We start from the raw sequence: 12,438 nt of genomic DNA on the forward strand, positions 1-12,438 counted from the left end.
CTCCCTGCTCCTAAGTCTGCCTTGAGCGCCGAGCTGATCACTCGGTGCTCGACTGTTTGGTCTGTCGGTCATGTGACGCTGGCCACGTCACATGACCCTCACTCCCCACTATAAATACAGGCAGCCTGCTGGCCACAGGTTGCCTGTTAATTTAGGTTCCACCTGTGATTTGGTCTTTCCTGGCGTACTTACCTCCTGCTGAATTCCTGACGATCCTCTGCCTGCTCCCTGTGTACTTTGCTGCTCTCCTGGTATTTATGACCCCGGCTTCTCCTGACAATTCTCTGCTTGCTCCCTTTGTACTTTGTAGCTTTCCTGGTATTGACTCGGTCCGTTCGCGTCCTGTTGTTTGTCTGTCTGTCATCCCTGCACTTATTCCAAGTTAGGGATTGCCGTCCAGTTGTCCCCTGTCATTAGGACTCACGAGGCAAGTAGGCAGGGCCAGGGGTAAGGGTGGAGCGCAGTGGTCACTTCCCTTCCCCCTGTGTGTGTTTGTACGTGACCGTTACACACGCTACTAGACCCCCGGTATAAGCAGAAAGTGGCTGAAATGTTACCGAATTACTGGAAGTCGGAAAGGACGCAGCAGTTCCAAAACAAGTTAAAAAGTATGCTTTACACAACGTATAAGGGTGATGTCACAGAACAACGGGAATCTAACAGGGGAAGAGGTGGAAGTAATCTTCCTCCTACCACGACCACGCCGGCAAGGACAGGACGCTTTACAGACGTGTTGTTGATGGAGGACATGCAGAGCTTTTTAAGTCCTACGCATCGCCACAGCCCTTCGGGGTCCACCCTCAGAGAACGACTCGACCGACAGGTAGCAGACTACCTCGCTTTAATTGCAGACATCGACACTCTGAGGAGCGATGAACCCCTTGACTACTGGGTGTGCAGGCTTGACCTGTGCCCTGAGCTATCCCAATTTGCAATAGAACTTCTGGCCTGCTTCGCTTCAAGTGTCCTGTCAGAAAGGACCTTCAGTGCAGCAGGAGGTATTGTCACTGAGAAGAGAAGTCTCCTAGGTCAAAAAAGTCTAGATTACCTCACCTTTATTAAGATGAATGAGGCATGGATCCCGAAGGGACTGACTGTGGGGGATGCATTTGACTAAAAAAGGCCTGATGAGATGCCTTGGGCTAAAAATGGTCCCCATGCTGCTGTATTTACCACCTCCTGTCTCGCTAACGCCGAAAGGCGTGATTGCGGCGGCTCTCCCAGGTCACACTAACGGCGATCGGCGTCATCTCGCGTGAGCCGAGATTTCCTGTGAACGCGCGCACACAGGAGCGCGCATTCACAGGATCGGAAGGTAAACCAGTTGATCTACAGCCTGCCAGCGACGATCATTTGCTGTCAGGCTGTAGATGCAATTTTTTTAACCCCAGAAAGGTATATTAGACACTGTTTTGTTAACAGCGTCTAATGTACCTGCTACCTGGTCCTCTGGTGGTCCCTTTTGCTTGGATCGACCACCAGAGGACACAGGCAGCTCTGTAAGTAGCACCAATCACCACACTACACTACACCCCCCCTCCCTGTCACTTATTAACCCCTGATCACCCCAAATAGACTCCCTGCTCACCCCCCTGTCATTGATCACCCCCCTGTAAGGCTCCATTTAGACGTCCGTATGTGTTTTGCGGATCCGCAAAACACGGACACCGGCAATGTGCTTTCCGCATTTTGCGGATCCGCACATTGCCAGAACTATATAGAAAATGCCTATTCTTGTCCGCAATTGCGGGCAAGAATAGGACATGTTCTATAGGCTCTACAAAAAACGCAGTGTTCGCCCGATCAGGCCTGATCTTGTGCGCACACTTGCGTTCAGTCCACCCCACCGCAGTGACAGAATATTTTTTTTTCTGATCACTGCAAAAACACCGTAAAATCGCTGAGGCGCTATAAAGATCACTTTTGAGGGGCATGGCGAGTTCATAGAAGATTTTTTTTTTTTTTGGCACAAGTTAGCGGAAATTTATTTATTTTTTTGTTTTTTTTGGTATTTTCTTACAAAGTCTCATATTCCACTAACTTGTGACTAAAAATAAAATCTTACATAAACTCACCTTACCCCTCACGGAATCCAAATGCGTAAAAGTGCCCTGTGAAATCCTAAAGGTGTACTCATTGGAATTTGGGCCCCTTTGCGCATCTTGGCTGCAAAAAAGTGTCACACATGTGGTTTCGCCGTACTCAGAAGAAGTAGGGCAATGTGTTTTGGGGTGTCTTTTTACATATACCCATGCTGGGTGAGAGAAATATCTCTGTAAATGACAACTTTTTTTTATACAAAGTTGTCAATTTACAGAGATATTTCTCTCACCCAGCATGAGTATATGTAAAAATACACCCCAAAACACATTGCCCTACTTCTCCTGAGTACGGCGATACCACATGTGTGACACTTTTTTGCAGCCTAGGTGCGTAAAGGGGCCGCAAATCTAAAGAGTACCTTTAGGCTTTACAGGGTTGCTCACAATTTAGCCCCGCCCAAAATGCCAGAACAGTAAACACACCCCACAAATGACCCCATTTCGGAAAGTAGACACCCCAAGGTATTCACTGAGGTGCATAGTGAGTCCGTGGGAGATTTATTTATTTTTTTGCCAGAAGTTAGCAGAAATGGAAACTTTTATTTATTTTATTTTTTTCCTCAGAAAGTGTCATATTCCGCTAACTTGTGAAAAAAAATTAAATCAAACATGAACTCACCATGCCCCTCCGCGAATACTTTGGGGTGTCTTCTTTCTAAAATGGGGTCATTTTAGGGGTATTTATACTGCCCTGGCATTCTAGCACCTCAAGAAACATGACAGGTGCTCAGAAAGTCAGAGCTGCTTCAAAATGCAGAAATTCACATTTTTGTACCATAGTTGGAAACGCTATAACTTTTGTGCAAACCAATAAATATACACTTATTGGATTTTTTTTTATCAAAGACATGTAGCACAATAAATTCTGACACAAACTTGTATAGAAATGTTATTATATTTGAACAATTTAACCAGAGAAAGATAAAAATACACATTTTTTGAGAAAATTGCGGCCTATTTTGATTAATATCGGAAAAACTAAAAATGTCAGCAGCAATCAAATACCAACAAAAGAAAGCTGTATTTGTGAGAAGAAAAGGAGGTAAAATTCATTTGGGTGCCAAGTTGCATGACCGAGCAATAAACCGTTAAAGTTGTGGAGTGCCGATTTGTAAAAAAGGGCCTGGTCACTAGGGGGGTATAAACCTGTGGTCCTTAAGTGGTTAAACTCTGCATGCCGGATGACTTGCTTGACTTCTCCGCCACCAACTAGGGTTCAAGCCGCAATGTTTTAGTACACTTTCTGCCTGGAAAACATACACTTTTCCGGCCGCTGCTACTGCAGCGGCTGCAACAATACCTAATTTTTCTGCCATGTGTACATGCCTAATTTTTCTGGCCTCTGGTGCTGCACTGTGGCTGCAAAAACAAAACAAAAAAAAAGGCACATACATGTGTCAATTCCCCTTCATGATCGTTACCTTGTTGTGGTGAAGGGGCTTGCGTATCACAATGACGCGACCACCTCTGAGTGTGTTGGCAATGGCAATGTTGGCAGACCCCAGATGATAAGGTCGTTGCTTCATTGTGAACAGACCAAAAGCGATCGGCTGGATAATTTTGCATAGAAAAAACATTAATTTTCTTTGTGATCATCTAAGGTGATCATTAAAGCCTACTAGGCCAACAATGGGCCCACACTGCAGAATCATAGTTTTCTGGGTCACTTAACTATCACTGAACTACCTCAGCATGACCATAGGCTTTGAAAAACCCCCATCGCCTGCAATCTCCCGAACGTGCGCACGAGCACAGTCATCACTACACCAAGATTGATGCATAGAGGAATAAAATTTATGTCATGAGTGTGTCAACTATTGACAACTCTTTGCGGTTGTTTGCGGTGCGTTAAACGGGGAGTTTGGTCTGTCACTGTGAAGAGGGCGTAACCCTTACACTACCTGATTGAATACAAACACTGGATGTTTTAAAACACGTTATTCCAAACAATTTAGGAATGTTAGGTGATTTATGCCTTTTATGGATTAAAACCAGACTTTGCGTCAACTACGTAATTTTCCACGGGAGTTTTGCCATGGATCCCACAGTCCAGGTGTTAGTCCCCTTGAAACAACTTTTCCATCACTATTGTGGCCAGAAAGAGTCCCTGTGGGTTTTAAAATTCGCCTGCCTATTGAAGTCTATGGCGGTTCACTTGGTTCGCCCGTTCGCGAACATTGGCGTAAATTCGCGTTTGCCGTTCGCGAACGGTAAATTTTATGTTCACGACATTTCTAGTACTGACGTCAGCCAGTGGCTGAGTTTTCTAGGGGAAAAGGTTCCGGCCCCTCGGTCTGGTGGAAGGGAAGCGGTTGCCACAGTGAATGTTGCTGACAGCCTCTCCTCTAAACAGACTCAGGAGGCCAGGGAGTTCGTCAGCAGGAACATGGATGTTTACTCGGACCTACATGGACGCACTTCCACAATTCAGCATGACATTGTCACTGAGCCTCAGGCAAAATTCCAGTTAAAACCATACCGGATACACGAGGCTTGGCGACAAGCCATCTCGAAGGAAGTGCAACTAGATGTTATTGAAGAGTCTAAAAGTGAGTGGGCCAGTCCTATAGTTTTAATACCCAAACCGGACAGGACGTTGCGGTTCTGTAACGATTTTCCTAAAATAAACAAGATTTCCAAATTCGATGCGTATCCCATGTCCCGGGTGGATAAGCTTATCGAGGGGTTAGGACAAGCCCGGTATTTTTCTGTTTTCGACCTCACCAAAGGGTACTGGCAGGTGCCCTTAACGGAAGCTGACAAAAAAAAAAATGTGTTCATTACACATGAAGGGATGTACCAATATAAGGTGTTACCCTTTGGTCTGAATGGCGCCCCTGCCACTTTTCTACAACTTATGGACATTGTGGTTCGTCCACATCGTCGGTACGCTTTGGCTTACCTGGACGATATTGTCATCCACAGTACCGACTAAGAAAGTCACCTACCCAAAGTGCAGGCTGTAGTCGACTCCCTTCGGAAGGCTGGACTAACCGCCAACCCAAAAATATGTGCAATAGGGTTAGAGGAGACTAAATACCTGAGGTATGTCATTGGGCATGGGGTCATCAAACCCCAAGTGAACAAAATAGAGGTGATATGGAATTGGCCCCGACATGTCACTATTAGGCAAGTAAAGTCGTTCATGAGAATGGTGGGCTATTACATGAGGTTTGTCCCCTACTTTGCTACGTTGGCCATGCCATTGACAGGGCTCTTGAAGGGACGCAAGTCAGTGATAGTTCTCTGGAATGATCAGGTGGAATAGGCTTTCTCCGCTTTGAAGTACAGACCGATGCCTCCGAAGTAGGCCTCAGTGCTGTACTGTCTCAGGAAGTCATCAGGGAGGAGCATCCCGTTGTCTTCCTCAGCCATAAGCTCACCCCAGCCAAGACTAGGTACAGTATAGTGGAGAGAGAGTGCCTGGCTATCAAGTGTGCACTCGAGTCTCTCCGTTATTATTTGTTAGGGAGAAAATTCCGCCTGGTGACCGACCACTCCCCTCTCAAGTGGATGAGCCAGGCCAAAGACAGAAATGCCCGGGTCACTAGATGGTTACTTTCCCTACAGAACTTTAAATTTACAGTGGAACACAGGGCAGGCCGGGTGCAGGGAAATGCGGATGCCCTGTCCCGAGTACATTGTCTGGCGAGTGTTCAGCCCCCTCAGGGTTGAACAAGGGGAGGGGGGGATGTGACACAGTGAGGGGAATAGTCTGGGAAAAAAGGTATTTTCCTCTCACCGTGTGCTGCTGGGCTGATTTGCAGCCAGGTGGGGTCAAATACCAGACTGGATTTTAATTGCTGGTCCGGGTTTTTGGCTGCACTTGGCTGTCTTTAAATAGGCAGCTGGGCTCAGTAACAGGATCTCTGTGTTGGGACCTGAGGCGAGGTTAAAGGGCTGAGACCCATGGGCTGATAAAACAGGCCCCCTAAAGCCTACCGTGGACTGCTGGAGGCTGAACTGACATCAAGGTGACATGTCTTATATGAACTTTCCAATTTGTGTGAAGTAACACCAAGATGTACTTTCCATTTTGTGTGAAGTAACACCAAGATGTACTTTCCATTTTGTGTGAAGTAAACACCAAGACTGCAAAGTAACACATTGTTTTGTGCATTTGCCTCCAGTGTGAATAAACACTGAAGTTTTGTGTTAAGAACTTGTCTTTTGCCTCTGTACTGCGTCCGCTTACCCTATCTACCAGAGCGAAACCCCACAACTCCCATGGGCACGATCAATGCCGCTCCGGGACATATGGCCCACTCACAGACCGTATGTCTCGGAGGGCATACGGTCTGTGCAAGGGGCCTTATATGGATAGGTTGTTGCCTTGCACTCCTGGCTCTTGGCTCATAGCTTTGTGTTATTGTCTGTTTGTTCTGTGTTATAGGCAAGCATGGGTTATTAGTAACAGGTAGGAAAGCAGCTATAGGGGGAAACTATTAATAATAGATAGAAAAACAACTATAGCAAAAATCTATAGAAGACTGGTACCATAATAACCATAGAGAGAAGCTATTGATGATAGATAGCAGAAGAATATTAAAGTAAAAATTGGTTAACAAAGAGAAAGTGTATGTAGAAAGAATTGCTTAAGATTTATTAAAGGGTAATAGAATAAAATAGTAAGGTAAGAGTAAAGGGTTAATAAGGGAAAGGGGGTGTGTTTAAACAGATTATGGTAGATAATTAGTTTAACATAGCCTAACCAATGGTATTTTGGGAAGTTTAAGCAGTGATTCATTGGGTAACTGAGCTAATTGTTACAAAGTAACTCTTTCCTGGTATTTTAGTAAACAGGGGTGCATTTTATAGGCCGAAAAATACAGTACCTTCATATCCCTCAGACTATTCTGTAACCCAACTATTCCTAAACCTGACAAAGAGCTATTTATCTCACCTTCCCTACTATCCTCTCACCTGGCCACTTCTGCTCAACTCCTCCTACACACTCAGATCTTCTCATCTAAACATGGTCAGCCCTTGCTTTATCCTACACTCACTTGCTAACCCTTGCTCTCCCTTATTGCTGGAGACATATCTCCTAACCCAGTCCCCCCTCGCTTTGTCGCCACCATTTTATCTCCCCTCCATTACAAAGCCCCTGCCACTAACTCCACTCATTCCTCTAACCTCCTACCCATTCACCTGACCCCTTCTCCCCCACTCTATCTGGAGCATTATGGAACTCGCATTCCATTTGTAACAAACCTTCCTACATCCACGACCTCTTTATCTCCAAGACATTTTTATTCCTGTGCCTCACAGAAACGTGGCTGACACCTACAGACACAGCCTCCCCTGCTGCACTATCCTATCAGTTTACTCACACCCCCCGCCCAGACCGACATAGTGGTGGTGTTGGCCTCCTCTTATCAGGGAACTGCTCCTTCAACCCATCTCCACCTATTCACAACCTCCCATCTTCAACCACCTTCAAATAGCCGTCATCTACCATCCACCAGGCCCTGCTTCTACCTTTCTCAACCATTTCAATACCTGGCTTCTTCACTTCCTCACTGTTGACATCCCATCTATCATTATGGGGGATTTCAACATCCCTATTGACACACAAAACTCAAATGCCTTTAAGCTCCTATCTCTTACTGCCTCCTTTGGACTCACACAATGGTCCTCCACAGCCACCTACAGAGACCGTCACACACTAGACCTTGTCTTTACCTGCCTCTGCTCCCTATCTAATTTCTAAAACTCTCCTCTCCCCCTCTCAGATCACAGTCTTCTTTCATTTTCATCCACTCTCTCCTCAACTGCTCATCCAGTCCATAAACTACCACACCCTTGCAGAAATCTCAATCACCTCTCCATTCACACACTCTCAGACTCTCTCTCGCCACTATCCACCATATCTTCCCTTCATGACACTGACACAGCCGCTACTTTCTTCAACACCATAATTATTTCAGCCCTTGACTCAGTCGCCCCTCGCACACACACCAGAACCCGGCAAATCAGTCAATAACCCTGGAACACTAATCAGACCAAAAAACGGAGACAAGCTTCCAGAGTCGCAGAACGGCACTGGAAGAAAACCCACTCCAAGGAGGACTTTATGTCGTACAAAGAAGCTGTTCTCACATTCAAGTCTGCACTTGCCTCTTCTAAACAGGACTACTTTTCTACTGTCATATCATCTTTCTCCCGTAACCCCAAACAACTGTTTAATACCTTCAACTCTCTACTACGTCCCCTGTGCCCACTCCCACACCCCTCATCTCAGCTGAAGACTTTGCCCCATATTTCAGAGATAAAATTGATATAATCCATGAAAGCTTTAAAGGGAAACTGTCACCTGGATTTTACTTACTGAGCTAATAACATCACACATCAGTCTCCACAATTTACAATATACTAGTATTACTGCCCTGTGTCTTTTATTTGGTCTATAAAATCGGTTTCATTAATATGCAAAGTACCTCAATAAGTAGCCCAAGGGGACGTCCCCCTGGCAGTTGGAGCCCAGCTGCGCCCAATACTTAGGAGCCCAGCACCGCCCCACTGCTAATTTATTCACTGCTCATCGCCGACGTAATGTTTGTGCAACGTCTGTTTGTCTGTGAGGCCGATGCCAGGACACCGTGCGGGCGCTGACATGTGTATCCAGGGAGCATGCGTGGGATTACGGGCGTTGCACAAACATTACGTCGGCGATGAGCAGTGAATAAATTAGCAGTGGGGCGGTGCTGGGCTTCGAAGTAATGGGCGCAGCTGGTCTCCAACTGCCGGAGGGACGTCCCCTTGGGCTCCTTATTGAGGTACTTTGCATATTAATGAAACCGATTTTATAGACCAAATAAAAGACACAGGGCAGTAATACTAGTATATTGTAAATTGTGGAGACTGATGTGGTGATGTTATTAGCTCAGTAAGTAAAATCCAGGTGACAGTGTCCCTTTAAACACCCCCACTACACCCCTACACTGCCACCTAAAGCTCATCCCACATAACCCAGTATAACACCATAAGGCTGAGTTCACACGGGCGAGATTTCCGCGCGGGTGCAATGCGGGAGGTGAACGCATTGCACCCGCTTTTAATCCCGACCCATTCATTTCAATGGGGCAGTGTACATGAGCGTTGTTTTTCACGCATCACTTCTGCGTTGCGTGAAAATCGCAGCATGTTCTATATTCTGCGTTTTTCACGCAGGACAGGCCCCATAGAAATGAATGGGTAGGCGTTAATAACGCATTGCATCTGGATGCAATGCGATTGCGTTCCGTTTTTAACGCAGGTTTCTTAGCAACACTTGAAAAAGAAAGTGATTAGACAGGAAGTGAGTTTTTTCAGAGCTACATGTCCCAACCTTGTTTGGCTGCTGTTCTGAGGACCTGGAAAAATGCCAAGACAAGTCAGCAAGCCCATGGACGTGGAGAAGATGATTGTGGAGGTCCAGGGCAGGCCCTGTCTTTGGGACAGTCGGTCTGGTGACTACCAAGACCGATATAAGAAAGATTGTAACGGTCACGTCCACACACACACAGGGGAAGGATAGTGACCACTGCGCTCCACCCTCACCCCATGGCCCTGCCTACTTGCCTCACGAGTCCTGATGACAGGGGACAACTGGATGACAGTCCCTAACTTAGGATACGTGCAGGGAAGACAGACAAGACAAAATACGGACCATGAACGGACCGGGTCAGAACAAAGAGAGCTACGCAGTACAAAGGGTTAAGCAAAGAATGGTCAGGAGAAGCCAGGGTCAAATACCAGGAGAGTAGAGAAGTACAAGAGGAGTCCTAAGAGAGTAGTCAGGTGGGAGCCGAGGTCACAATACCAGGACGGATGCGCAGTACAGGAGGAGCAGGAAAAAGGATCGTCAGGGAACAGAATCAGGTTAGTATTCAGTAGTCCAACAAATAGCCAGGAACCTAGAAATTAACAGGCAACCTGTATCCAGCAGGCTGTCTGTATTTATAGTGGGGAGTGAGGGTCATGTGACGTGGCCAGCGTCACATGACCGACAGACCAACCAGTTGAGCACCGAGTGATCAGCTCGGCGCTCAAGGCAGACTTAGGAGCAGGGAGCCACCCAGCAGTAAAGCCGCCCTGGGAATGAGGTCAAACACAGATCCTCATTCCCAAAGCTAAGCAACAGTTCTGCGGGCAATGGGGGACCGAGTGCACCTTCGGAACCCCGTTACAAAGATGCTGCCTGGGAGGAAGTAGCCAAGGAGGTGTTTTCAAATGTTTGGGGCAAAACACCTGAACTCAAGCGCAATACTTTAAGTAAGTGCACTGTCCATATATATATATATATATATATTTGTGATGACTTTATGTTCAAAGTAGCATAGCACATGTGTAACATTGTCCTCCAGTTTACATAGCACATGTTTTATCCGAGAAGATAGTTTGCCATTTGCTATGCTATAGAGGACATCCCTACAAAACCACATGGTAGTCATACAGTATGTTATGTATTAATTCCTTTTTTTGTTTTTTGTAGTTGATGAAGTAAAGAATAGATGGCAGAGTTGCCGGGACCAATTTCGAAAGGAAATGGTCCATCACGGCCACAGTGGTTCAGGGCCACTGAAGAAAAGGCCCTACATTTATAAAGAACACCTAATGTTCCTCCGAGACATAATGGACGTGCGCCCGTAAGTACATATGTAATCCTACATGCTTACTATAAAATAAATCCTAAATAATAATTATCGTATGGGCCGAAATAAATTGAGTATTTTTAAAGGGAACCTGTCATCAAGTTTATGCTAACCTCCCTGAGGGCAGCATAAATTAGTGACACAAATGCTGATTTCAGTGGCCTGTTACTTATATTATATGACCTAAAAGTAAGTTGATTCTGAGAACCAGGATCAGAATCATTGCAGGCCAGGGCTTGAAAAGAGTCAAATCTACCTGAGAATAGTCATGGACTCATAGTTATTCATAATCTCCTACTCTCCCCGACCAATCTGCTAATGATTGACAAACTGACAATCAGCAGGTGGTCATGTAGAGGTGGAGCTTTTTAGTAGAAACTATGACTCTTCTCATGTTATTATCGTGACAATTTTCCAGACCCAGTCTGCAATGATTGTGATGTGGCTATTCAGCAAAAAATGCCTTTGGACTATTCCAAATTACATACCGCTGTTATCAACTCACCGGTCTGTACTTTATTCTGGCGTGATTATGGCCAGCATAAAGTTGATGACAGGTTCCCTATATAAACATGTATTTTGATAATGTTTTCTCTATTGAAGGACGGAAGACAACCTGGAGGAAGAGACAGAGCAGCCTGCCCAGCAGTATTCTTCTGCTGCTGAGGAAGAGAATCCCCCTTCCCTGGACACAGAGGAGATGTCTGAAGCTGGACCATCCACCAGCTCCACGCCCCACATCCCTCCTGCAGAGTCTGCACCTTCACTTCAGCTGGGCGCACGTCGGAAACGACCAATGCCCACAGCTGAAGTGGAGGTGAATACTCAGGTACTGGACTACTTGTCCAGAGTCCGGCAGGAGGACCATTATGAATTGTATGGGCGCAGTCTTGGAACTCTATTCAAAAAAATTCCAGAGGATCTTTATCTGCGGACCCAAGGCGCCATTGGGATCATTATTCAGGCAGCCACTCCGCCGAAAGATCTAACAGAATTGTTTATAGCGCTGGAAAATTGCCGCTTATATGGGAACATCTATGGGCCACCACCTAGGCCTACTTCACAGTTTCCTAACAGGGCTCCCCACTACCCTCCTCCTCCTCCTCGGCAACCATTCCCCCCTCCACCCCAACAATATGGGCCCCTATACAGTGCAGAGGCAGCATATCCTCCACCTGCTCCCTCCGCAGCTCAGGCTGCTCCACCAGAGCACTTTGCCCCCTCTTCTCAGGGCAGTTACCAGCCATCGCAATCAGATGTTAACCCCCCCCCCACACCCTCACGTTACTACAACTTGTAAACTGATGGAAGTTATATATTGTTATCAATGTGATTATTTATGTAAAATATGACTATATTTTGTGTTCATATTATTTTTCCAGTAAACCAAAAAAAATTCAACACAATTTGACTTTTGTTTTTTGTTTTTATTACTAGTAAGATACACAGTACAGGAAAGATGACATTATGAGGCATTAGTTGATATTTCACATGCATTTTAAAAAATTAGTTATGCAGGTGAATTATGTACGAAACACCAGCCAGTGCAAAAGCACAAGATCAGGAGTTGATGCGGGCAAAGACGACATCCTGCTTACAAAAAATGAACACCTTAAAATACAATCCACACACTTTATATAGATCCACACAAAATGGAGCTGCCACAAACTGAAGAGCATGTTGGCCGTGTTTATATTGTG

General features: G+C 45.8%; 1 protein-coding gene across 1 annotated transcript; it reads left to right on the forward strand.

Annotated features, from left to right (window-relative positions):
* Positions 1-9,465: 9,465 nt before the first annotated feature.
* On the forward strand, positions 9,466-12,038 carry LOC121001459 (cyclin-K-like). The gene is made up of 3 exons (XM_040432905.1): positions 9,466-9,583; positions 10,579-10,732; positions 11,342-12,038. Exons 1-3 carry the CDS (start codon positions 9,466-9,468, stop codon positions 12,036-12,038), a joined length of 969 nt encoding a protein of 322 aa, XP_040288839.1.
* Positions 12,039-12,438: the final 400 nt, after the last annotated feature.

The sequence above is a fragment of the Bufo bufo genome, chromosome 1, assembly GCF_905171765.1.
Source record: "Bufo bufo chromosome 1, aBufBuf1.1, whole genome shotgun sequence".
In the NCBI taxonomy this organism is placed as follows: Eukaryota; Metazoa; Chordata; class Amphibia; order Anura; family Bufonidae; genus Bufo; species Bufo bufo.